At 47.2% G+C, this 27,474-nt stretch overlaps 1 protein-coding gene across 1 annotated transcript; it reads right to left on the minus strand.

Annotated features, from left to right (window-relative positions):
• Positions 1-1,124: 1,124 nt before the first annotated feature.
• Positions 1,125-26,904, minus strand: heg1 (heart development protein with EGF-like domains 1). Its single transcript, XM_083776913.1, has 18 exons — positions 26,215-26,904; positions 17,957-18,112; positions 17,094-17,252; positions 16,219-16,815; positions 14,496-15,846; positions 13,822-14,050; positions 12,754-13,093; positions 11,597-11,710; positions 11,249-11,371; positions 9,764-9,867; positions 9,146-9,201; positions 7,163-7,323; positions 6,491-6,625; positions 5,352-5,397; positions 4,484-4,521; positions 4,262-4,349; positions 3,695-3,872; positions 1,125-3,516 (listed from the first exon to the last, which is right to left on the minus strand). The coding sequence occupies exons 1-18, from the start codon at positions 26,636-26,638 to the stop codon at positions 3,373-3,375; spliced, it is 4,443 nt and encodes a 1,480-aa protein (XP_083633039.1). The 5' UTR covers positions 26,639-26,904; the 3' UTR covers positions 1,125-3,372.
• Positions 26,905-27,474: the final 570 nt, after the last annotated feature.

Genomic DNA, 27,474 nt, shown 5'->3' on the forward strand with positions numbered 1-27,474 from the left:
ATTACTTAAAGGGACACTTCACCCTTTTTGCAAAAAAATATATGTTAATGACGTTTAGAAGCTTTAGAACACTTTCCTGGGGGTATTTATGTGTGTAATATGTGGTTTTAGATATTTTAGATTGTAGCAGTGAGCCTGTTGTCTCTGATGTCATGGACACTGGGCTCACTTCCTTCCTGGACTACATGTTGTCTCAGTAAGACAGCTCTCCCCCTATCCACAAGGAGGAGCAGTGCACCAAAGAATTATGGGAATTGTAGTCCAGGAAGGTAGTGAGACCAGAATCCATGACATCAGAGACAACAGGCTCACTGCTACAATCTAAAATATCTAAAACCACATATTACACACATAAATACCCCCAGGAAAGTGTTCTAAAGCTTCTAAACGTCATTAACATATATTTTTTTGCAAAAAGGGTGAAGTGTCCCTTTAAGTTACTTGCCAACACTGCAAATCCCATTATGTCAATGGGATTTGCCAGCAGATGTCACTGTTTCCCTGTGTTGCCTGTTTTCATTGTAGCTCAAAATGCCCAAAAAACCCCAAAGAAAACTTCAGACCACAGAAAATCCACTGAATGTTCAAAGTTCAGGTTTTTTGGGTGTAATTGAGGTCATAAAACCTAAAAGAAAAAAGAAAAATAAAAATAAATGAATGTCATAAAACCTTTAAGACGTTTAGAAGATTTAGAACAAGTTCCAGGGGGTCTTTATGTGTGTAATATGTTTTGTTTTTTTATATGTTATATTTGAGCAGTGAGCCCAGTAACAAGCTACAACAATGATCTGCATATATCCCAGCAGAGCTGGCACAAGATTATATTTCCTTACTTCAAGACCTGAGACCAGTTTGAACAACTTCTCAATTGAGAAATGATGAATACACCACAGTTTCATTTGTTTTACTTCATTCAACATGGTCATGGTCACCATAGCGTAGGCCTACGTATCTGCAAAGTACTAAATGTAAATCAGGGAAGAACATTGGTGCTTGTTACAATGTAGAATAAATTCACATATGCTACTGTCTTTGGTGCTGTGTAATTTAAATACCTGAATGTTTTTTTTTCCTTCTGCTTCGATCTTTGTTTTGTTTTTTGGAATGGAGTGAGACCAGATCACTGCAGTGCAAGACTTTTATTTAAATAAGCATGGCTGACTAAAACGTCAGAACAAACACAGCATTAATATACAAAAGGAATAGTTACATAAAATTATATTCCTTCCAAAAAAAAAATAGCAAACTAATTATGATACATCTTTACATACAATCACTCAATGAGTTGTGATACTTCTACACATTATTTAGTTGAATCACACACACACACACACACACACACACACACACACACACACACACACACACACACACACACACACACACACACACACACACACACACACACACACACACACACACACACACACACACACACACACACACACACACACACACACACTCCTTGCTCAGTGTGTATGTGTGAGACATCCATTATGCTACAAAGGGAATAAATTAACAGCTGTATGAGCAGAAAAGACATTCAATATTTTTCCAACATTTTGGCACAGAGACACATTTAGTGCATCCTGACATTTACAGTGGTCTCTTATGGTTCCCAAACGATGGCTCGGGACCCCGTTTTCAGGGAGGGGGGGGGAGGGGGCGCGGACCCATGTAAATGGGCTGCGAGACATTTTTCATTTTCACTATAAAATAGGGCTTAAGTGGTTCATTCATAACACATTGTTTTTGGCAAGTTTGGATCCTGGTGAGAAACCAAATATCTCTATTGGGTCTTGAGCTCTAACATTTTGGGAAGCACTGCAGGCACTCATATTACATCCATATCCTCTACTAGCTCTGGTCCATAGCCCTAATGCTTAATTCACCCTTTGCCAGACTTCTGATTGGTCCCTGAGTCGATGTAATCCCTCCATCTGCACCGTGGTCTGCCCCGGGGTCTCCTCCCAGTGGGACGGGCGTCGAGGACCTCCCTATAGGGAGACGCCCGAGAGCCATCCTAACCAGACGCCCCGAACCCCCTAAGCTGGCTCCTTTCCAGGCGAACGAGCAGAGATTCGGCTCTACTCCGAGTCTCCCATCTCTAAGGGAGATGCCAGCCACCCACCCGTCAGAGAAAACTCATTTCGGCCGCTTTAAACATAGACGCCTCTTCCGGCTCTGCCCCGTCTGTATCTCAACGGAAGGCGACATGGAGGCAATGGCGACGCGTGATTGCATTGGCAACCTTTCCCGAGATTCCTTGCGAAGCATTTAGGGGAAGCAAAACGGAAGAACGGTATAGGCCAATCAGAGGCAGCGTGCCTTCAAGATTCCGCTTGACTTCCTCCTCCCGTTGCAGACAGGTCGCTCCAACGAACTGCAGCAGCCAATGAGGCATCTATATTTTTATCTATAGATCTACAAGCTCATAGAGCTTCTAGATCTGCTATTTATTTTTTAAATCGTGAAAATGTGGCGCAAATCTTTGAATGTATATTCTTTCACAGCGAACGGTTTTTAACTCAAATCTTTGCTTCTGAGGAGGTCCCTCGGATGGGGGTCCGCGGCCAAATACAGATAATTCCAAATCTGATTTCAGCAACCAGTGCAGATAGGTTGACATGTCTGAATACACAAATCTGATTTGATCACAGTGTGGACAGTCAGTCCTAAAGATCAGATTTGAGAAACAAATCTGAGAAAAAAGGGAAAAAAAGGATTTGACTACAGTCTGAACAAAGAAATATAAATCTACATTCAAATCACAGCAGTGGAACGCACATATTAGTCGCACACGCACGCACGCGCGCGCACACACACACACACACACACACACACACACAAACAGATGCTGCGACAGCATGATCTGTCATACTTATTTCTTTCCCTTAACACTGTTAAGTGGCCAGATGGGTGCGCGCCGTGGGTGCGTTTTCAGAGCATGTCTGTTTTACTGATCATTCAATGGATGAATTGTGTTCCGCCATGGATCAGTGGAACTAAGGAGTAGTTCTTCCAACTAAAATAATACAATCAATCAATCAATCAATCAATCAATCAATCACACACCCCATGAAGCCTTGAATTCATGGAGGTGTTTTAGTTTTTAGCAATGAGTGTGTGTGTGTTGGATCCGGGTGGGGGTGAGCTTGGGGCTGGTGTAGGGGGGTGGGGGTGAGCTTGGGGCTGGGGGTGGGGGTGGTGTAGCCTGGCGCGGTTGAGGAAGCGTCAGTGAATCCTCACTATGAGTCTGGCCGTGCCAGGCTAGGGGTGGTGGTGCTGGTGGCGTGCAGGGTGAATCGGATCGGGTGGGGCCACAGCAGTGGTGGTGGTGTGCAGGGGGGGTGAATCGGATCGGGTGGGGAATCAGAAGTAGTCTCTTCGCCGGGAGTCGTCGCTGATGAAGGACGGGTTCCACTGCGCTGGGTAGATGCACGAGTGACGGGAGCCCGGCAGACCGCTGAACGGATACAAGCCGTTCCTCTCCAGGTCAGCGTTACGCAACGCAGGCTGACAGACAGAGAGAGAGGATGAGAGGACTGTCAGACACAACAACACAGAAAGAGAGGGAGACAGAGTAGTGCTGTGAAATTAATCAACTATATATATATCCGAAAACCGACATTAATTAGCTGCTTATATGCCATAGAAAGCATAGGTGGACCCCAGCCTAGGTACACTTCCTTACAGAGTAGTAGATGTCGGTCATCTGCAGGAGGTTCTTGGTGCTGCCGTTCTCCTGCATCTCGATGGTCTCCCGGCCCCACTCCGTGGACACGCGGTTGCTCTTGGGGAACTCGGCGTACGGAGACATCTGCAGGTCGCCGCTCTTGAATATGATCTTGTTGATGTCATTCTTGTCTTTCCTTATATATTAGGGAAAAACAAAACGTTGTTCAGGGATTACAGTATGACGGTCAGAGAGCATGCTTATTGTCACAGCGTGGAACCAAGAGGACGAGCACAGCTGTTCTCAAACACTCATTACAAAGTCGTACGATTTGTCACACACGTTACCGCAGTGATTCGTTGATTTGACCCCCCCAATCCAACCCTTGATGCTGAGTGCCAAGCAGGGAGGCATTGGGTCCCATTTTTTACAGTCTTTGGTATGACCCGGCCGGGTCAAACCTAAACCTAACCGCAAGCACGGGAGCAGTGCATGTTCGGACTAACGGGACTTCGGATCTATGGGCAGTTTCGGGCATCACGCCAGGTTGTGTGCAGACTGTAGAGTTGTTTATAGGCTCCTTACTTGCAGCAGGTGACGACGAGAGCAATCATGAGAACAATGAGCAGGGCGCCCTCTGCTGGTGACACCACCACTGCAATCAGCTTGTAGACTGCAACGCCAAAGAGAACAGCACAATAATGCAAATAAAAAAACAAATTAATACTTCCTGAAGATAAAATATGAGCATAAAAAAAAAAAAAAAAAATCCAAGAAAAAAAGCGATAGTTGTAGCCCTATACTTACAATCTCCACAGTTGAATCCTCCAAAGCCAAACATGCACCTGAATGGCAGAGACAGACAGACAGACAGGAGTTAGGACGAGATGGCACATTTTAACCCATTCTGACCGGGCACCCATTTTGGTGTTGGCATCATGTTATGCTTTAGCTATTGAAAAATAGCAGATCTACAAGCTCATATCGCGCCACGGAGTGGCGCGATACGAGCTTGTAGGTCTGCTATTTTTTTTTTACGACTGACATTTTTAGAATCTGATCTCAGGTCAGAATGTGTTAATCAGACCAGTGTGTGTCCAGTGGAAAACTCGTATGAATCTGATCTCAGGTCAGAATGGGTTAACCCTCCTCCTCAGCAGTGTTGTTTTCGTCGACTAAAACTAAGACGAAAAACGTTCGTCGACTACCTCTTTTTTTCACTGACGAAAACTAAATGGTAACTACATGACAACTAAGCTATGATGACTAAAACTAAGACTAAATATACTGACGATTTTGTGAATAAAAACTAGACTAAAATGTTAGGAAGGGACTAGTGGACAAGAGATCCAGTATAAGTCATTTTACACTTGGTTGCATGCTGAAAATAGCAGATCTACAAGCTCACAATGCGGCACAGTGCGACGCGTTGTGAGCTTGTAGATCGGCTATTTTCAGCAAGTGGAGAAAAAAACAGTCATTACGACGGCATCAAGGCCCGCCAAAACACATTTTGTCCCACTAAATCAACTGTAGATTTAGTCGACTGAAACTAGACAGAAACACTAAAACATTGCAGGTGACTAAAATGTGACTAAACCTATTCAAGAGACTATTATGACTAAAACTAAAATCTAAATTTGCTGCCATAAATAATACATAAATCCATGCTTACTGGACACAGGTGCCATTCTCGCTCAACTTATAGCCATCTCCACAGTCTGAAGAAAAACAGAGACAGAAAGATATTAACACATTTAGACCGGAGGAAGATTCTACAAATACCTTCTAAATCCTGACAGTTTTCTGGAGAAAAAAAAACATGTTCATCAAACATTTTCATGCCAAGGAGTAAGGACCCCCACAAATATATGTAATATGCCGCCGACCCCCATCTGAAAATATGTTGTTCCAGCTAATAGAGCTTGTAGATCTGCTATTTTTCAATAGCTAAAGTATAAAATGACGCTTAAAACACCCAAAGGGGTTCCCGTTTGGTTAACATTTTCAACCTGCCCTTCCCATTTTTGCATTCAGAGAGATGCAATTTGATTATAAATCGATTACCGATGCATCTCGATTACAACACATGATTTATTCCCCCCTCACTGTGTGACTAATGATCCATGATGAAAACAGATTGATTTACTTACATTATCTTTTATTACACTACAAACAAACAAAAACATTAAGCAGCTTTCTTAAAAGAAAGGATTCTGTACCTACAGTACCAACATACAAGAACAATCATATTATATGAATCTATGAATCGATTGTACCCCAGAACATTACGCACGCACACGCACACACACACACACACACACACACACACACACACACACACACACACTTCAATCATTTTATTTATGTCCACATGAGAGATACAATACAAGGACACAATTTTTTACAATGCAGTCTGCAAATCTTGGACAAATACGCACAAGTAACAGCGTCTTCGCCATATTTGGCGGCTACCGATAGTAGAAGAGACTGCACAGAATTCTGCAAGTTGTTGGAAGCCTCTTATACAACCAACCTATGTCCATGTCCACCTAGGCTGCCAAAGATAAATACAGTAGATTGCACCTATAGCTTACAGCTCTGTGATGGCCTGGAGTAGCAGCTGGTATTTAATGACTTTGGTCATAAAGGCTTCTTCTAAGCTAGAATCAAAGGTGCTGCAGGCCACGTCAAGAATGGAAACTGATCTGTTCCCTTCGTTGACAACAGCATTTGGTGTATCACACGCACACACACACACACACACACACACACACACACACACACACACACACACACACACACACAGCGTACCAATGCAGGACAGGGCGTCCGGGCTCTGTTTGTAGTATCCCGGTAGACACTGGCAGCAGGCGGTGCCATTGTTGTCTGCACAGGTGGAGCGCTGTGCGTCACACTGCATCCTCTGCTCCACGCACAGACTCTCCACTGGCCAAAGACACACATATTAATATAGTTATGATCACTGTTGTTTTTTACAGCAAATTTTGATTTTAGTTTAAGTCATATAGTCTTTGGAATAAGTTTCATTAAGTTTTAGTCACGTTAGAGTCACCTGGAATGTTTTAGTGTCAGTCTAGTTTTAGTCGACTAAATATCATAAGATAATAGTATTACTTATTACTAGTTACTTACTTAAAAAGTAATATTATTACTTTACTTATTACTCCCTCACTCCCTGCCAAGAGTAACTAGCTACTTATTACTTTACTTATTACTTTTTTCCTCGCATTCCCAGTAATTGCATCTTTTGTCCCCAAATGTCTTACTTTGCATTTTCAACATTGGCAGTCGTCGTCGTTCAACCAAGATTTTTCAAAAACAGCAGATCTACGAGTCTCACCGTGATAGGTGAGCTGGTGGTGCAGGACCGTCCTGATTGGGCTAAATGAAGTGTGTCTCACCGTGATAGGTGAGCTGGTGGTGCAGGACCGTCCTGATTGGGCTAAATGAAGTGTGTCTCACCGTGATAGGTGAGCTGGTGGTGCATGACCACCCTGCAGTGAGCCATGGACGAGCTGCAGTTGCCCAGGTACATCTGGATGCCTTCGGACACCTCCGCGCTGGTCACCTCCGTGGAGACGGAGAACATGTTGATGGCCAGGATACGCACCCCGTCTTCCCCTCTGGAAACGTTAAGTAATTTAAAAAAAACGTCAAAAACGTCAATGTCACGGGGCAGCCCGTGCCCTATACACAGACAATGATTGGGGACATTTCATAAACTTTACTACACCTGCTTCCAATTAATTATCATCAATTAGCCGGCTTGGAAGTGGTGGTTCAAGTTGTAAAGTGTATGTTCTATTTATTGATACTGTAACTGAAATGCATTGCTGAAGGATACTAATTGTTTTAAAGGTATTTATTGATGTGAAGTTGAATTGATTGTGAGTCACCTCTCCTTCTGCAGTGGCATTCCTGTTGACTGGGAAGGTGCCAAGTGCTGCAGAGGAGGAGGGGTGTTTTATTCGAGAGCAATCTTATTTAAAACCAAACTATAGTTTGTGTATGAATGGACGTCCGGAATTTCATGTTTAAGTTCAGGTTAAAACCTTCAGTAATGGTGTGTTAACTCATTGGCCTTTTGTATGCTTATGGTGAGTTAATTGAATTGCCAATTTGCTGTGATATGGTTTGGTATGTCCCACTCCTATAAAGGGGAGACCGCAGCTGATGTTTGGGAGTTAGACCTTGGTTGACACACAGGTAACACCCTAAGTGAGAGCTGCCAGGGCCCTTTGGAAAGTAAGGGTATGGCCTGTTACAGCTTCTCCTTGTTTTAGGTGTTGTTCAGTAGTGTTGTCTTCAAGTGTGTTTGTTTGTACATCTGTTATTTTGGCCAAAGCTTGTTTTTTGTCATTGTCTTTGCCGAGGCCACACTGTACCATAATCTGCACGGGACTGGAAAGGTGAATAAAAACCCCTAAAAGGGCATTCTTGGACTCGTCTGTCTTTTTGGAGCCTTGGCCGGTCGGCCAACTTCACAGTCAATAATAAGTACAGGGTCTCAAGAGTTAAAGATCTATAAGGGTCCATTTGGTTACCTAAACTCTATCATGTAGCCATGGAGACCACCTGGAATCCTCTCATGGACCACTGATGGTCCCCGGACCACTGGTTGAAAACCACTGCTCTAAGCCAATGGGAGATAAAACCCATAGCACTTATGCCGGCACTTTATATCCTAGCACTTTTTCTGAATGTAGCCTTTCTTATTTTAATTCTATATCTGCACTAGATGTGCCCAGACCTCCGTTTATGCTATGGTGTCTCATGTCTGTTGTTGTCCTGTATTGTTTGTATTGTTTGTATGTTTTAAACCACTACTCTTGCTGTAAACCTAATTGCCCTTCTGGGACATTAATAAAGACCTTGAACCTTGATAGGGCTATATCTTGTCTCTTATCCCTTATCCCTAAACTAACTTGACATTTTTTACTATTAACCCATTCTGACCTGAGATCAGATTCATACGAGGTTTCCGCCGGACACACACTGGTCTGATGAACCCATTCTGACCTGCGATCAGATTCTAAAAATGTCAGTCGCTCTTCAATTTTTCAAAAATAGCAGACCTACAAGCTCGTATCGCGCCACTCGGTGGCGCGATATGAGCTTGTAGATCTGCTATTTTTAAATAGCTAAAGCATAACATGATGCTGACACCAAAATGGGTGCCCGGTCAGAATGGGTTAAAAAACCTTTTTAAATGGTTCAAATAGCTGATCTACAAGCTCACAATGTCTCGACGTAGATCGGCTAGTTGAACTATTTTAAATGTTTTTCAAAATTATAAAAAAAAAAAAAAATTGTTTAGGGATAAGGGTGGCGCAAGATGGAGCCCCTAGTCTCTTTGCTGCACCTGGCAGTTATGACCGTGAGGGCAACTCTCGAAGGTTTTTGGGCCCATGCAGGCAAGCTTTATCCTAAACTGGATCAACTTACTTCCTCCTCAGTGTGGAGCGACGGTAGCCATGCAGAATCGACAACGATGCATTGAGCTAGGACAAGAGAAAGGAGGCAAAGTGTACTGCATATTAGAAATATGTGTGCAACAAACATGTTTTGTTTTTGTTTTTATCCCATGATTTTGTAACCCATTGTTCACCCCTTTGTCAATTATCTAATGTGATCCTGGGCTCTACACACCCTCCGCCAACCTGGGGAGAGCAATGGACTTGAACTCATGCTTCCTTCATGCATGAGTGTCCAAGTCGCTCCTTTACACCTGACAGGGGGGGAGTTTCCCTGGTTGGACCAGGATTACTGCATGTTATTTGTGAGGGTACCTACCCTAGGGGACACGGGGAGAACATGCAAACTGCACACAGAAAGGCCCCCTTTCGCCAACCCCGACCCGGGTACGGGCACATGTTTCATTTCTAAATATAAGCAGAAAAATCTGACCAGTCTGAAGCGAGTGTTGCAACAGCACAGAACTCTAAACATCAGGACATAGGTTAGGACGTTAGGACATATGGAGGGACATATGGAGGGACATATGGAGGGACATATGGAGGGACATAGGGACATTGCTGTTCCTTGGAGTGGTTGCACTCTCACCAGCTGAACGATCTCTCTCTGGATCTCGTGAACGGTGACGCTCTTGAAGACTTCAGGATCGTGAGGCTTCCTGTTCACACTAAATGTGCCCAAGAAGGTCTTTGCTGTATGTGGCAAAACAAATATTCATATTAATAATCAACAAGGACGGCGCCAGCTGCCTACTTTGGGGATCTTTGTTTCAGATCCATTGTGACTCAGAGAGCCCTATTTTACACAAGTGGTTCTCAACTTGTGGATCGGGACCCCCAAGGGGGCATGATTGTTTTTGTGGGGTCCCCAGATTACTTATTTTACAATTACGGACTTTTAAGACCTTATTAATTCCTCAAAAAAAAGGAGGAAAAAAAGAAAGTGAGCTTTAACTACTGCAAAAAAAGTAATCCGCAAACTATACTATAAAAACATGTCAAAGATTGGCCAAATTGTCAAATTATATAAGACAGAGGCAATGATGTTTTTAAATAGCCGATCTACAAGCCAATCGATTTTCGAATATTTATCTGTGGAACTGAGTCAAATAAAATGTAATCATGCCTCAACTTCCAAGTGCTTGTCAAATTATGATTCTTCTGGGCAGTGGATTAATGGTAAATTTATAGTGCCTTTATCCAAAAGGTGCTTTACATAGATTGTGCATCAATTCACCCATTCACACACACATTCATATACCGATGGCGGCAGAAACCATGCAAGGCACTGGCCAGCACATCAGGAGCAATTTGGGGGCGGCGATTGCTCAGGGGTACCGTAATGTTGCCAGTTCGATCCCGGGCTCCCCCAGAGTTACTGTTCAAGTGTCCTTGAGCAAGACACTGAACCCCTAATTGCTCCTGATGTGCTGGTTGGTGCCCTGCATGGTTTCCGCCGCCATTGGTGTATGAATGTGTGTGTGAATGGGTGAATGTAATGCACAATCTCTGCCTTGGATAATGGCGCTACATAAATGCACCATTTACCATTTTATATTTGGGGTTCAGTGTCTTGCTCAAGGACACTTCAACACTAACTCTGGGGGAGGCCGGGTTCGAGCTGGCAACCTTGCGGTTACCATCCAGTCACTCTACCCCTGAGCCACTGCCGCCCCGTGGATCAAATGCCGAATAATTAATGGGCCTTGATATGAAAAAGGTTGAGAAAATAAACACTGGTTTTGGGGGCTCACAGCCTGAAAACCCCTGTTTTACACCACCCTGGCCTGGGGGGTCACAGCCTGAAAACCCCTGTTTTACACCACCCTGGCCTGGGGGGTCACAGCCTGAAAACCCCTGTTTTACACCACCCTGGCCTGGGGGGTCACAGCCTGAAAACCCCTGTTTTACACCACCCTGGCCTGGGGGCTCACAGCCTGAACACCACTGTTTTACACCACCCTGGCCTGGGGGCTCACAGCCTGAAAACCCCTGTTTTACACCACCCTGGCCTGGGGGGTCACAGCCTGAAAACCCCTGTTTTACACCACCCTGGCCTGGGGGCCTTCCTTACCTTTGGTGCAGGTGCGTCCATCCTCCAGGTCAAAGCCTAGCGGACACTCACAGCTGAAAGAGCCCCGTGTGTTCACACACATGGAGCCTGGGGGACAGGGGTTGTTGTGACACTCGTTCGCATCTGGACACGCACACGCACACACACACACACACACACACACACACACACACACACACACACACACACACACACACACACACACACACACACACACACACACACACACACACACACACACACACACACACACACACACACACACACGTTATTTATTATTAGTTTGAGAATCACAGAAAACTGTCATGATTTAGAAGACATTTGTAGAATCAGTTCTCGGAGCCTCACCCTCGCTGCAGGTGGAGCCGCTCCAGGCCGGCTGACAGTGGCAGGTGAACGTCCCTCCTCCGTAGCTGCCACACATGCCTCCGTTCATGCAGGGGTTGAGCACGCAGGGACTGACTACACAGGTTGGGACAACAGACAAGAGACGGTCAGTGGTGTACTGTATAGGTCAGTGGTTTTCAACCAGCGGTCGGCCCTTGAGGGGGCCCCTGGTTGTCCCTATACGGCCCAGTGGTCGGCCCTTGAGGGGGCCCCTGGTTGTCCCTATACGGCCCAGTGGTCGGCCCTTGAGGGGGCCCCTGGTTGTCCCTATACGGCCCAGTGGTCGGCCCTTGAGGGGGCCCCTGGTTGTCCCTATACGGCCCAGTGGTCGGGCCTCGAGGGGGCCCCTGGTTGTCCCTATACGGCCCAGTGGTCGGCCCTTGAGGGGGCCCCTGGTTGTCCCTATACGGCCCAGTGGTCGGGCCTCGAGGGGGCCCCTGGTTGTCCCTATACGGCCCAGTGGTCGGGCCTTGAGGGGGCCCCTGGTTGTCCCTATACGGCCCAGTGGTCGGGCCTTGAGGGGGCCCCTGGTTGTCCCTATACGGCCCAGTGGTCGGGCCTTGAGGGGGCCCCTGGTTGTCCCTATACGGCCCAGTGGTCGGGCCTCGAGGGGGCCCCTGGTTGTCCCTATACGGCCCAGTGGTCGGCTCTTGAGGGGGCCCCTGGTTGTCCCTATACGGCCCAGTGGTCGGGCCTTGAGCATGTCCTGATGGGAAAATCATGCATGTGCATACTCTCTATAGTGTGAGTGTATAGATTTTGGGACATAAATATTATATTAGAAGCTTTTTTTTTTTAATCAAGAATTGATAATAATGCATCGCCTTGCATTGTGAGCTTGTAGATCAGCTATTTTCAAATGGTCGAAATATATATTGTTTCATGTAATTGTTTTTTAATCAAAATTAAAATCTCCAAAGTAACTACTAGTAACTAAAGTTTTCAAATAATTGTAGTGGAGTAAAAGTACAGATTTTGGCTCTGAGATGTACTGGAGTAGAAGTAAAAGTACTGGAAACTGGAAATACTTAAAGTAAAGTACAAATACATCGACATTGTACTTAAGTGCAGTACTTAAGTAAAAGTATACTTAGTTACTTTCCACCACTGCTGCTGACCTGGTTGTGCGCTGGCGGTGGGCCGCCGGACATCCATGGGCTGCGTGGTGGTGGGCATGGGCACCGCGGGCTCCGTGGGCACCGTGGGCACCGCGGGCTCCGTGGTCAGCCTGTCCGTCTGCTGCCTCCCTGTGGGGTGAGGAGTGGGCGTAGTAGCCCTGGCGGCGGTGCTGCTGCTGTGGGTGTATGTGCTGCTGCTGCTGGTGGTGGTGGCGATGGCGGTGGTGGTGGTGGTGGCGTGCCCTCCGCGGGTGGTGCTGTTGTTCAGGGGGCTGGCCGTGCTGGTCTCCAGCCGGATGGTGGTGACGTTGGTGGGGCTGGCGGGCTGCGTGGACGGCCTCTGGGTGGTGGTGGTGGTGGGGGGGGGGGTTGTGTTATATGTGATCAGATTTGACTGAGAGCCTGCCATCGCTCCAGCTTTTCACACTTTAATTGCCCGGGGTTATTTAATCCATTAAATTATAGCGCCCAGTCGATTTATAGCAACGGAACACTTTTAACGTCAGACCGGATGTTGTTCCGGATGTGGCTGTAGCAACTAGATGTAGCCAAACCACTCTCGATGCGATCGGACAACAACGGGAGGTAAGAATAAATCTATCGCGACTAGCGACTGGACAGCGGAGGGCCGTCTAACACAGGATCTTTTTTTATAATTAGACGGGATGATTTAGATCGCGAGTTAATAACGTTTTAAGATTTTAGTTGTCGTCGGCTAAACAGCGGGGGGGGGGGGGGGACACATTTTCGATGACGTCTCACTGTTGCGCAACATCGAGGATTGCGCCACAGGCGCTCCCAGGCTGTAACAAATTTACGTCATATTTGGCCGACATTTTACCTAATTTCTCCTTTCATTGTCGATGGCAAATATGAGACGTGTGGGGACAAGATGACGTACATTTTTCCTTCATTGTCAATGGCATTTAATGTTTGTGTTGCGGACATTTTATGGGGACAAAAGCTGAGTATAGGAGGGGCTATAGCGGCCCCTCAAAAATCAACAAGCTCCATCCCTACTTTTTTCAACAAGCTCCATCCCTACTCCATGCCCAAAACGACACTAACCTGGGTGTGCAGGGAGGTGGGCAGAGTGGTGCGCGGGGCCAGGGTGGAGGTGGTGGTGGGGTGATGGGTGCTGCGCTGCGTGGGAGAGCCCTGGGTGGGGGTGCTGCTGAGCTGGGGAGGCAGCAGGGTGCTGGCTGGTGGAGGAGGGTGGGTGGAGCCGATGAAGGGTGGCGCGGTGGCTCTGTCTGTCGTCTCCTCCTCCTCCTCTTCCTCCTCTGTGACCTGCGGTCTGTGTAGGCGTTCAGCCGTTAATTGAATTAACCCATTTAGACCTGAGACCAGATTCTACTAAATGTATTCTATGTCCTGACAGTTTTCTGAAAATCGTATGTTTCTATACCCATCAATGTGGGGGTCCTGCACTTTTTTCAGTGGCGTGCACAGATAGACACTAGGGGGTGCTAGAGCACTTTTTTTAATGTGCCCTTTTGAAAAAGAAAATAAAAAGTGTTTACGTTTTTTTTGTAGTGTACACTGTACAGTATGTGGACCATGGTGACATTGATCAATTCTTGATAAAAAGTATAATATATTATTTAGGCCCCAAAATTAACTATTAAGGCACGCGCTGCAGAAGGTGCCCTTTTTTCACTTGAGCACCTGCCCCTCTAAATGTCTGTGCACGCCACTGCCTTTTTTCTCTCATTTGAGCCCCATATGCACACCACAGTTACCTGTGTGTGACGGTGACAGGCGTGGTGGTGGTGGTGGTGGTGAGGGGCAGCTCAGTGGCCAGCGCTGGTCTGTCCGTCTCTGGGAGGACGTGGGTGGGTGACAGCGTGCCCTCCAGGACCGCCACCACGGTGCTGGCCTCCAGCGTAGGCGTGGCCTCGGTCAGGGCCAGGACTGTGCTCCGCTCGTCCCCCTGGGGTGGAGACATGCTGTCTGTCCCCGGCACAGTGTAGGGTGGAGACACACTATCTGTCCCCTGATCCACAGTGTGGGGTGGAGACACACTATCTGTCCCCTGATCCACAGTGTGGGGTGGAGACATGCTGTCTGTCCCTTGCACAGTGTGGGGTGGAGACACACTATCTGTCCCCTGATCCACAGTGTGGGGTGGAGACACACTATCTGTCCCCTGATCCACAGTGTGGGGTGGAGACATGCTGTCTGTCCCTTGCACAGTGTGTGGTGGAGACACACTGTCTGTCCCCTGATCCACAGTGTGTGGTGGAGACATGCTATCTGTCCCTTGCACAGTGTGTGGTGGAGACATGCTATCTGTCCCTTGCACAGTGTGGGGTGGAGACACGCTGTCTGTCCCTTGCACAGTGTGGGGTGGAGACACACTGTCTGTCCCCTGATCCACAGTGTGGGGTGGAGACACACTATCTGTCCCCTGATCCACAGTGTGGGGTGGAGACACACTATCTGTCCCCTGATCCACAGTGTGGGGTGGAGACACGCTGTCTGTCCCTTGCACAGTGTGTGGTGGAGACACACTGTCTGTCCCCTGATCCACAGTGTGTGGTGGAGACATGCTATCTGTCCCTTGCACAGTGTGTGGTGGAGACATGCTATCTGTCCCTTGCACAGTGTGGGGTGGAGACACGCTGTCTGTCCCTTGCACAGTGTGTGGTGGAGACACACTGTCTGTCCCCTGATCCACAGTGTGGGGTGGAGACACGCTGTCTGTCCCTTGCACAGTGTGTGGTGGAGACATGCTATCTGTCCCTTGCACAGTGTGTGGTGGAGACACACTGTCTGTCCCTTGCACAGTGTGTGGTGGAGACACACTGTCTGTCCCTTGCACAGTGTGCGGTGGAGACATGCTGTCTGTCCCTTGCACAGTGTGCGGTGGAGACACGCTGTCTGTCCCCTGATCCACAGTGTGGGGTGGAGACACACTGTCTGTCCCTTGCACAGTGTGCGGTGGAGACATGCTGTCTGTCCCTTGCACAGTGTGCGGTGGAGACACGCTGTCTGTCCCCTGATCCACAGTGTGCGGTGGAGACACGCTGTCCGTCCTCTCCTCCTCCTGGCCCAGCGTGCTGCTAGAGCTCTGCGTTGCGCCAGAGAACTCTGTGAATGTCAAAACCCCAGCAAGGGTTATTAATTATTAATTTATGTTCAACGTAACAAAAGTATTGGCATCAAAAATATACTTAAAAGTAGAGATGTCCCCGATACTGTATCGGTATCGGAAAAGTATCGGTATCGGCCCTTATTTGTCATATCAGGTCGTATCGATTAATATGCCTAACCACACGATCCGACACAGGGGTAAGGGGTTGACACCATGGCAGGTAAATAAAATGTTGGTGCATGTGGAGCTTGCTTTGGAGTTGCCCAAACTGCAAGTGCACATTTGAGTGAGGAGTCTGCTATATAAACACAACAAGAGATATATAGCATAATAACAATAATAGCCTAATAATGCTAAACTATAACAACCTTGTGTCACAGTGTCCTGATCCGAGGTGTTGGTAGTCATCCCGCTCTCCGACACAACGAGAGGTGGAGCTTCCGTTCGCTCTGCGTCGCCCTCCTCTCGTCTCCTCGCCGCGCCCTCCGTCGCCACACTGAGAGACGGCGTGGAGATGGGCGTGCCCTCAGACACGGAGGAGGAGAGCACGTCCTGGGTGGCGCCCAGCGTCTCCGACTCCGTTCCCCTGGAGGAGTAGGAGTCGGAGGAGCGTTGGGGTGGCCGGTGCTCAGAGCGTGTAGCGTCCATGTTGCTGTGGGTCCTGGTGGAGGAGGAGGAGGAGGGCAACCTGTGCCGGTAGTCCTCAGACCCTGCGTCCGTGCCTGGGAGACCCCAGGTGGAGGCCCCCGGGGGTTGCTGGGAGTTGGAGTTTATTACCTCTGTGAACATGGAGGAGGTGCTGTTGTTGTTGTTGTCATGGCTACTGCTGGAGGAAGAGGAGGAGGTGACAGACAGCAGGGTCCTCTCTCCAGCACGGCTGATGGTGGTAGAGATGAAGGCACTGGTGCTGCTGCTGGCGTGGTCCGCGTGGACAGACGTCCCCAGCGATGTCCCTCCAGCCAGGCCTGTCACCATTAGAACATTTAAATGTTACACCTGAGACCGATTCTAAAACATGCTTCTAAATCCTAACTGTTTCCTGAAAAACCTAATGTTTCTATGTGTCAGTATCTGCATTTGGCCACGGACCCCCATCTGAAAATATGTTGTTCCAGGGACCCCCCCCCCCCCCCAGAAGCAAAGATTTGATTAAAAAACGCTCTGAAAGAAATAGAATATAATTGGTTCACGGACCGGATTATAGACGATTAGCGGTATGTAATAATAATTGTGTCATGCATACCCCCAGCGTCCGACTCGGTGACGCCCCCCAGCCGGAGGCCCGTCTCTGGGCTGTCTCTGGGTAGCCTGGCCTCCTCCGTCACCACCCAGGGCTCCTGGGAGTTGTAGTCCGTCACTGTCCAGGGCCGGGGCTCCTGGGAGATGTAGTGTGGCAGCAGGTCTGGGGAAAGGTTATTATTATAGTAAAAACTTTATAAACGACAACTAACTGTCTGAAAGTGTATTGTACGTTTACAAGATTAACTCAAAAGGCAAAGAATTCCTTCGTTTTTGTTTTTGTCAATGTATTCATACGCTTTTTGGGATGATATGAAATGCTATCTTTTCTTGCGTTTTCAATACACAATACTTACGGTGGCCCATTTCAACCCTGCACCTGACAAATAACCAGTGGGGCCCCCATCCCATCCCATCCCTAAACTATTCTAACCTTGGTCTGGGGCGGCCAGGTCCTCCCAGTAGGTGATGCTGGCCTCAGTGCTGGACACTAACCTTGGTCTGGGGCGGCCAGGTCCTCCCAGTAGGTGATGCTGGCCTCAGTGCTGGACACTAACCTTGGTCTGGGGCGGCCAGGTCCTCCCAGTAGGTGATGCTGGCCTCAGTGCTGGACACTAACCTTGGTCTGGGGCGGCCAGGTCCTCCCAGTAGGTGATGCTGGCCTCAGTGTTGGACACTAACCTTGGTCTGGGGCGGCCAGGTCCTCCCAGTAGGTGATGCTGGCCTCAGTGTTGGACACTAACCTTGGTCTGGGGCGGCCAGGTCCTCCCAGTAGGTGATGCTGGCCTCAGTGTTGGACACTAACCTTGGTCTGGGGCGGCCAGGTCCTCCCAGTAGGTGATGCTGGCCTCAGTGTTGGACACTAACCTTGGTCTGGGGCGAGCAGGTCTTCCCAGTAGGTGATGCTGGCCTCAGTGCTGGACACCACGGTGTTGATGAGAGGCTGCGTGGACGACAGCGGGCCTGCCGTCTGCTCCGATGACCAGCCTGTCTCTGCTACGCGCTGCCTCCTCACTTCAGTGACTGTGGACAAAACAACTTTAGATTAGTTCAGTCAGATAACTCACGGACAGATTTAACCAATATTTATTATAGAATGAGAATAAGTGTGCATATAATATTTTATCTTGGCGTTCGGCTCTGCTGCATTTCTTTTCCCTACTGGGCACAATCAAACACCATCATTAAACATTAAGAGCAGGGAGATAGATATACAATAACAACCCACCCATGGGGAACATAAATAACAGAGCCCACCGGTGGTGCTGGGGTGGTGGAGGGAGAAAACATAAAAAATATATATATTATTATTATTATTATTATTATTATTAATTTATATTCTTATAACAATCGACTCTCTCCCCATGACTTCGGCCTGGTGGAGACAATAAAACATACTCTCTCCCCATGCCTTCGGCCTGGTGGAGACAATAAAACATACTCTCTCCCCATGCCTTCGGCCTGGTGGAGACAATAAAACATACTCTCTCCCCATGCCTTCGGCCTCGTGGAGACAATAAAACATACTCTCTCCCCATACCTTCGGCCTGGTGGAGACAATAAAACATACTCTCTCCCCATGCCTTCGGCCTGGTGGAGACAATAAAACATACTCTCTCCCCATGCCTTCGGCCTGGTGGAGAGTGAGACAATAAGCTCTGGTTGAAAAAGGGGAGAAGTGGCCCTCTAACGTTCACCTCCATTCCTGCATTGTCCAAACAACGTCACCAGGGGGTGTCCAAGAGCCACTGTTTGGGCAGTGATCATGGACTGCAGGAGTGGAGTGGTGGAGGGGCGAGGGGGAAGAAGTTGCTGTCAGAAGTAGCTTGCCTGCGGATGTAATGATTTTTGGGCGGAGAACAATTGGCAGCGGGGCTCGTCTACCCCAACAAAGGGCCTGGGGCCCTAAATATGGCGGTGGCCCTGCATGTCCGCTGGGAATCAGCCATTTCCTTCCTAAAGCATGAGTGAGAGCAGCGGGGCCCTGCTGGAAACACTGTCGGTGAGGATGTGTTGCTTCAACCCCAGAGTCAAAGTATAGATAGATAGATCTACTTCTGGTCATAGCAGCTCCGCCACAAGTGAAAGTGTCTCAGTCAAAGTTGTACTTGGGTTTAAGGTACTGGAGTGTGTTGCTTTAAAACAAAAAAGTACAAATTCCAAATTATAGCGTTGTTGTTGGGCAAAAACATGTTGTTTTCTTAAACACACAACAGAGTCACACAAAAGCATCCAAAGTAGCAGATCTGCAACTTCCTCAAGTTTCAACATGTTTAACTTCAGTAGACTTTTGCTAGCGGACTGAACTCATGCTTCCATCTATGCATGAGGAGTCCAAGCTGCTTCTTTTCACCTGACAGGGGAGAGTGTCGCCGGCCGGACGTAGCGCGTGGAAGGAACACGTTATTCCGACCGGTTCCTTTCCCCTCCATCAGGCGCCCCGGCTGTCCAGGGGGAGGCAGTTTAGAGACCAGGATTACTGCATGTTTTTTTGTGAGGGTATACCTCACCTAGGGGACACGGGGAGAACATGCAGTGTTAAGGAACGCTGCAAAGTCCGCTTCAGCCATTTGGAACCCCCTCCGAGAACCCAAAGGGTGCCTGCAAGGCCTACTTTGTGAAACACTAGAGAGAGACGTACCGTACAGCAATAAATAGGCAATATGGACGCACGCACGGGAACACCACACCCTATCCTTGGAGCCCCAATTGATTTCGGGTGAGGTACATTGCACGCACGCGCACACACACACACACACACACACACACACACACACACACACACACACACACACACACACACACACACACACACACACACACACACACACACACACACACACACAGTCACACACACAGATCTGTATTGATGATGTAATCTCCCACAATGGGATGAGTAAGAGATGATGATTATTTGATGCGTAGCAGACCCTCTCATGTACATTATTTGTCCCTAGGAATCATGCTCGGCTTTAGAAGCATTGTCTGGACACCAGGCGGCCCCACCACTTAAAGCAGTGGTTTTCCAGTCCATTAAGTCCATTATTTATTCAGCATTTGAGCACGGACCACCATTTAATTCCATCCATGCTGTATTGATGTTGGTATCATTATTGTAGAGATAACAGGCAAACGTCGATCAACATCATTATTTTATGCCCATGAAGTTACAATGAGTTTGTATAGGAAGGGGGCGGGGCAACTAAAATATCAAATATCTAAATACTGAATTGAGCAACTTAAAAACTGTCTGGGGTGTTCACATAAAAGCCTGAGTAGACGATAAAATGACCCAACGTTATTTTGAAAGTAAAATATCCCCTTTAAACCCATTTAGGCCTGAGGTCGAAATAAAAATATATATATTCTGACAGTTTTCTGAAATACCTATGTTTCTGTATCAGTGGTGCTCAATATTTCATGTCAAGGACCCCACAAATGATGTTATTGGCCACAGACCCCCATCTAAAAATATGTCATTCCAGGAACCCCTCAGAAGCAAAGATTTTAGTTAAAAACGTGCGCTCTGAAAGAATATATATTCAAAGATTTGTGCCGCATTTTCACGATTTGAAAAATCGTGAGCTTGTAGGTCTGCTATTTTTCAATAGCTAAAGTATAACATAATGCTTAAAACACCAAAAGGGGTTCCCGCCCAGAATTTAAGTGACATCGATCAGAAGACGCACACAGCGCTTTTCTGGCCACAAAACCAATGTCCAAGTGAAAGCACACAAGTCTATAACTCTGGGAGTGTACAAACGGAACCCTTACGGCTCCATTTTACCCCATTTGTCACGCTCAAGAGTTATGGGGGCCATTGACATTTTCTTTTTAAGTTTGAGAACCACTGCTCTACCTCTGGTGCAGTGGTTTTCAACCAGTGGTCCGGGGACCAACAGTGGTCCTTGAGGAGGTAGGTGGTCCTCAGCTAAATGATGGGAACTCTCGAGTTGTTAAAAGATCTGGCAGCATTACTTAATTTACAAGAAGTCTACACATTTAGAGAGAATGTTTGTTATTTTGACAACGACAACAACATATTCTTTAGTTTAGGATCGGAGAGGCTGAATCTCATCAAATGGTGGTTTCCGACTCCGTGGCTCAAATGCAAAACAACTAATGGGCCTTGACGTGAAAAGCGGTTGTAAACCTAAAACCGCTGCTCTAGTGTGACTCACTGTGTGAGATGGACAGCATTGGAGCTGCGGTGGCAGCCGGCCCTGTACTGGGCAGACGTACAGCACCCTGCTAGCCTGGTGAGAGGAACAAAACAGGCCTCAGAGCTGGACACCATCCAGAGCGTAACACACACAGCATGCAAGCAGCCGTCCCAGAACCCAGGCAGGGCAAGGGAGAGTTCAACTGCAGCCCAGCCTGCAGTGCACATGTGTCCACGCAGTCCACCCACGGGGAGTGCTCCATGAGGCAGTCCACCCACGGGGAGTGCTCCATGAGGCAGTCCACCCACGGGGAGTGCTCCATGAGGCAGTCCACCCACGGGGAGTGCTCCATGAGGTGTCTTGTGTCCATGCAGTCCACCCACGGGGAGTGCTCCATGAGGTGTCTTGTTGTTGGGCCATTTAGCCTGTGTTTTCCCTCACTCTCTCTCTTTCTCACTTCCTCTGTTTGTCTTATTTCTTTCCCTCTCTCTTCCTCTGCAATACTCTCTCTCTCTCCTACTCTCTCTCTCTCTCGCTCTCAGCTAGCTGATTGCCGACCAAGTAGCCAGACTTGAGCACAGGCAGGTTGGGCACTTCAACACATAGCTGGGGGGGGGGGGGGGGGGGGGGGGGGCTCAAACCTGGGACCTGCCCTGTTCCCCAGGTTGCCTATCTCTCTCTCACTCTGGATCCAGTCCGTGGTCGTTATAGTAACCAAAGTCAGACTGGAACGTGCTGTTGGCAACACTGCAGCGGACTGACCCTCCCTACGGCCCACACACACACACACACACACACACACACACACACATGCACGCCAGTTGTTTGTCTATTTATCTCTGAACTGTTCACACACTGGTGTCTCCTTCTCCCGGCAGCATCAAAGGTCGTCCCGTGGACGTGCGTCCGCATGGGACGGGTGTTGTTTCTGCCTCACCGGGGGGTCAAGTGCGTGCGACAGGTTCCAAGGATTCACCGCAAGAACATGAAGAAGTGTCATGAATAGAATGACTATTTATGGCCATTTACTGTATGACTGCAAGTCAACCATTGTTTCAGACTTTTGCCTTGATGCCGTTGAGACGAAGAACCATCGAAGTCCTTAACCCATTCTGACCTGAGATCAGATTCATACGAGGTTTCCACTGGACACACACTGGTCTGATTAACCCATTCTGACATGAGATCAGATTCTAGAAATGTCAGTCGCTCTTCGATTTTTCAAAAATAGCAGACCTACAAGCTCGTATCGCGCCACTCGGTGGCGCGATATGAGCTTGTAGATCTGCTATTTTTCAATAGCTAAAGCATAACATGATGCTGACACCAAAATGGGTGCCCGTTCAGAATGGGTTAAAGTCTATCAAATTAAAACAAATGAAAAGTAAATACTCTTAAATCACTTAAAAAAGCATTTTTGGGAGGTCACACAATTGGACTAATGTGCTTTTGTACATGATATTGCTTTTGTACATGATATTTATTGCCTTATATTTATTGCCTATATAGGATGTTAATGGTACAGTATATGGTCACATATAAACCCCTATTAAAATAATTGCTCAATACCGACAGCCGGTCAGCAAGTGGATTCATGAATGTTATGTATATAGACAATATTTTAGGCCAATAAAAAAATACTATATACCAAAGTTCCCACTTTAAACAAAAGAAGCCAGTCGGCTGGCGGACTAACTAACGTGCGGTACACATTAACAGAGATGACCACAACTGTTCAAGGATTTCCATCCATGGATTGCTATTAAACTACTGTAGTACCTGCTATTATTGTTATTGCTGTCAATTATAGTCATTACTATTGTTGTTGCTGAGTCTGTCTGTCTGTCTGTCTGTCTGTCTGTCTGCCTGTCTGCCTGTCTGTCTGTCTGTCTGTCTGTCTGTCTGTCTGCCTGTCTGCCTGTCTGTCTGTCTGTCTGTCTGTCTGTCTGTCTGTCTGTCTGTCTGTCTGTCTGTCTGTCTGCCTGCCTGCCTGTCTGTCTGTCTGCCTGTCTGTCTGTCTGTCTGTCTGTCTGTCTGTCTGTCTGTCTGTCTGTCTGTCTGTCTGTCTGCCTGCCTGCCTGCCTGTCTGCCTGCCTGTCTGTCTGTCTGTCTGTCTGTCTGTCTGTCTGTCTGTGTCTGTCTCTCTCTCTATTCTCTCTAATTGTACTAAAAATGGAACAACATTGAACTGTAAGGTTCTTTTTGGTTCCATTTACACACCTGTAAGGGTCCATTTGAAACTTTTGAAAGGTCTTGTTAAATTGTGAAAACTTTTTAAAGTGATTTTGAACATTTTTGTCAGATGGCGTTTCGCGGACAAACACATGCCAACTTGTGACATGAAAATGTTTTCTCTAGGAGGCTTTCATTCAGTCCGAGTCATCAGTCTGCACTGTGAGAACCACTGGGGATATATTTCAAACTGATTAAGACAGAGACATGGCACATCCTCCAACGTCGGTGCTGAGCCAAACTTTATGCAACTCGCAGCGGCAGCAGAATATCCTAGATGCTCCAAACTGTTTTTCCAACTGCAGCAAACGAGCGACAGCGTTTCCACCTTGTTCAAGTTGGCAGTTGGAAGAAGATGGCACGCGAGGTCCAAAACGTCTTGCTTGCAGCCGTACTGCCACTGGCAATACAACTTGGAGTGATTCAAAGTGAGTTGCGGTTGCGAGCCCTCCTTTCATATATTGTAATGTCAAACTGACAACACATCCAGCTCTGATGACATTAAGGCTGATGGTCTTAAGCCTGTCGTGTCGGGTGGCCAAATTTGACTGAGGGACTGCCATCGGATTTTTTTTTATTTTTTTTATTTTTTTCATGTCATATGAAAGCATGGAATCATAGCTTCAAATTGACATATTGGTTGTTCAGTTTGACGCACTAGTTTTGGAGATATGGCTTATAGAGAAATGTCTTGCAGAGAAACAGAGAGTTGAGAAAACAGGCTTGAAAGGTTCACTTCTGTGGTGGTCTCCAACATTACACCTAGCTAAATGTTTAAGCATTTATTTCATATATACATGTCGATTTCAGCTCTGACATTTATTTCAGACATGCTCTAGTATGTGAAGAGTCTGCCTGTGCTATTAACTAATTTGGTGAAAAGCTGGAATTTGCACAATGGCAGGCTCTCAGTCAAATCTGGTCACAATTATGTCCAAAACTGTTACTTTTCAGGATTCAAATAAAGAAAATAGCTAAAGTGGCAGATCTACAAGCTCAAAACGTACCGATTTGTGCCGCTTTTCAAGCTTGTGGATCTGCTACTTTTGAGGGTTTTGTGTGGCGCTGTAGTACGATCAGGTATAGGCCACAACATGTTGACGTTAGATTTCTGCCCGACAGCATCGATATGTTATACTCACTCAACGGGATGGAAGTTGTCTATCTCAGTGGTTCTCAACCTGTGGGTCGGGACGCCCAGGGGGGGGGGTCGCCACATGGTTTTTGGTGGGGTCCCCAGGTGACAGTGCAGTGACATTTTAAGGCATACATGCATGGGCAACTGGCGGACCACATGAGGGGCTCCACAGTTCGCATGTAATGTCACTTGAACTTTGACATGGAAACTGAGACACAGAAGCTGTCTACTGCCGTGGTTCCCAAAGTGGGGTCCGGCGGGGACCCCCAGGGGTCCTTGAGGGAGTTCCAGGGGGTCCCCAGCTAAATGATAGTTTGGAACCAAATGGACCTTTACGGTTCTGTAACTATCTGAGAGTGTATGAATGGAACCAAATGGACCCTGATGGTTCCATTTGTACTCTATAAGAGTTAAATTAACATTGATTTTACAATATAAATTGAGGGTTCCAGAGATAGAAATGCCATTAAATGGGGGTCTGTAGACTAATATGCATGTCAAACTTGGGGGGTCCTTGAACAGGTTGAGAATCACTGCTAGCCGTACAAATAATCTCTTATGGGGGTCCCTGGAATATCTCTTCAAATAGGGGTCCGCGGGCTAATTAGTGTCAATGTGGGGGTCCTTGGGAACCACTGGTCTACTGGATATCTGTCTATTATGTTCACTTCCAAGCCACACTGCATAAACCAATATTTCTTCAGCTTATAGGCAGGCTATTTCTTGAAGAATATATAAAGAAAAATAATGACTTATGAATCACTGCAATAGACTGTGTGGGAAAACAATGCATTGTGAACTTGTAGATCGGCTATTTTCATTATTTCCGGAAAATACAATAGACTGTGCACCTATATAACCTATAGTGAAATGGCCACATCAATTATCAATCAATTCATCAATTATTTTGTATTAACTTAGCGATTATACATCAATTATTTTATTAAAACTTTATATTGATTATTTTCTATAGGCCTAATCAACGAAATCGATGAACTCTCACAAGGTGATTTGGTGATGTGGATCGGCTATTTTTGACAAAGAAATGTGGTGTAGGAGTGGGGGGGAGGGGGGGGGGGCGGGGGGCAGCCCAAGTACAGTTGCAACTCCGGTGCATTATTATACTAAGTATATAATAAATATATATAGAGGGCATGAGTGCTTCAAAGACAAGACTTCTCGAAGCTTTGGTCCTTGTATAGGGGTTTCTAGGGGGTCCCCGGCTCCCCATTAAGGGAGTTAGGGGGTCCCTGACTCCCCATGAAGGGAGTAGGGGGTTCAGGGGGTCCCTGACTCCCCATGCAACGAAATGTGTTAATGCAGCATCACATTCACAATAATGTGAACCACTTTATAATACATTTATACATTATAGCTATAGACTATTACAAAATACCATTATAGCCTATATATATACGGTCACAGCACAATGTCTGCTATTTTTCAAACCTCTTGAACATTATTTATTTTCATTATTAGGCCTAATATATATATTTATATATATATTTTATTATTATTATTTTTCAGATGGGGGTCCGCAGCAACCTATAATTTGATCATTTTGCGGGTCCTTTTTGCTCACACATACTGACCTAATACCGTATCAGTGGCCGCAGCAGCAGTGTTGTGCAGTCCTCCGTCCGTCCCGCTCTGCAGCAGCGGCAGATTGCTTCCAGTTGTTGGTAAGAATAATAATAAAGTGTCCTCCACTGCGTGGCTGATGGAGTCCTCCTCCTCCTCCTCCTCCTCGCCGCGGCCGGTCCCTGATGCTCGTCCCGGGCCGGTAAACACCACCGCCGTGGCTGCATGGAGCTCTTCTCCTCCTGCAGGGCCGGTGGTGGAGGAGGAGTGGTACCGCCGTTCCCGTCCCCTTACTCCCGGACCTGCTGTCCCGTCCCCGTCCAAAGTGTCCGGGGTGGCCGGTGTCCATGCCTGGGCGACGGGGCCCAGTGCCACCATCGCCACAGAGGCACGGAGGAGGAGGAGGAGGACGTGATTCAGAAAACACGTTTCCATGATTCCACACCTAAAAACAACGGGATGACCGCGAAGGATTTTTTACAAGAAGAAGAAGAGATGAGCGGCGGATGATCGCCCGAGGCCACCATCGGAAGAGCGCTTTTGGGGTTTACTTTGAGGTTTTGTTTTAAATGTGTCTCAGTAAAGTGAATCCCTCATGTCGTGGTGGAGCTGAAGGGTTCCTTATAGAGACCATAGTGTAGCAGCGCCTGATGGCGGAGGAGGGAGGGAGGAAGAAGGGGAGAGAGAACTTGTGTGCAGTTTAAGTTCAGCACAAGTGAAGTTGGAGCAGAGAGCATGTTATCACATTCTACAGGCGCCTGAGCTCCTCCCACACACACACACACACACACACACACACACACACACACACACACACACACACACACACACACACACACACACACACACACACACACACACACACACACACGCGCACACACACACACGCATGCACGCGCTCGCGCACACACACACACACACACACAGTGACACACACACAATCACTCACGTCACACGCACGCACACGTATACACTCACAGCAGCGATAGTGGCTTGCCTTGCCTTCAACACAATAAATCCGCTATTCGGACATCAGAAAAGTGTTACATCGGCCCAATTTTCCATCAAGTTCAGAGGACCACACTTTTGGAATAACTTTAAATACCGTCTCATATCGAGTCTGTACCTCAGTTATTTTAAGAGACAATTACTGCAATTTGTCATATTATTATTTGATATTATTATTATTAGCATTTTTTTTTTATATCATCTTTTTTTAAATATATAACGTAATTCTGTTTGGGGGTTTATTTGGCACGGCACATCATGTA

The sequence above is a fragment of the Protomyctophum parallelum genome (assembly GCF_964188405.1).
Source record: "Protomyctophum parallelum genome assembly, chromosome: 11".
Taxonomy (NCBI): domain Eukaryota; kingdom Metazoa; phylum Chordata; class Actinopteri; order Myctophiformes; family Myctophidae; genus Protomyctophum; species Protomyctophum parallelum.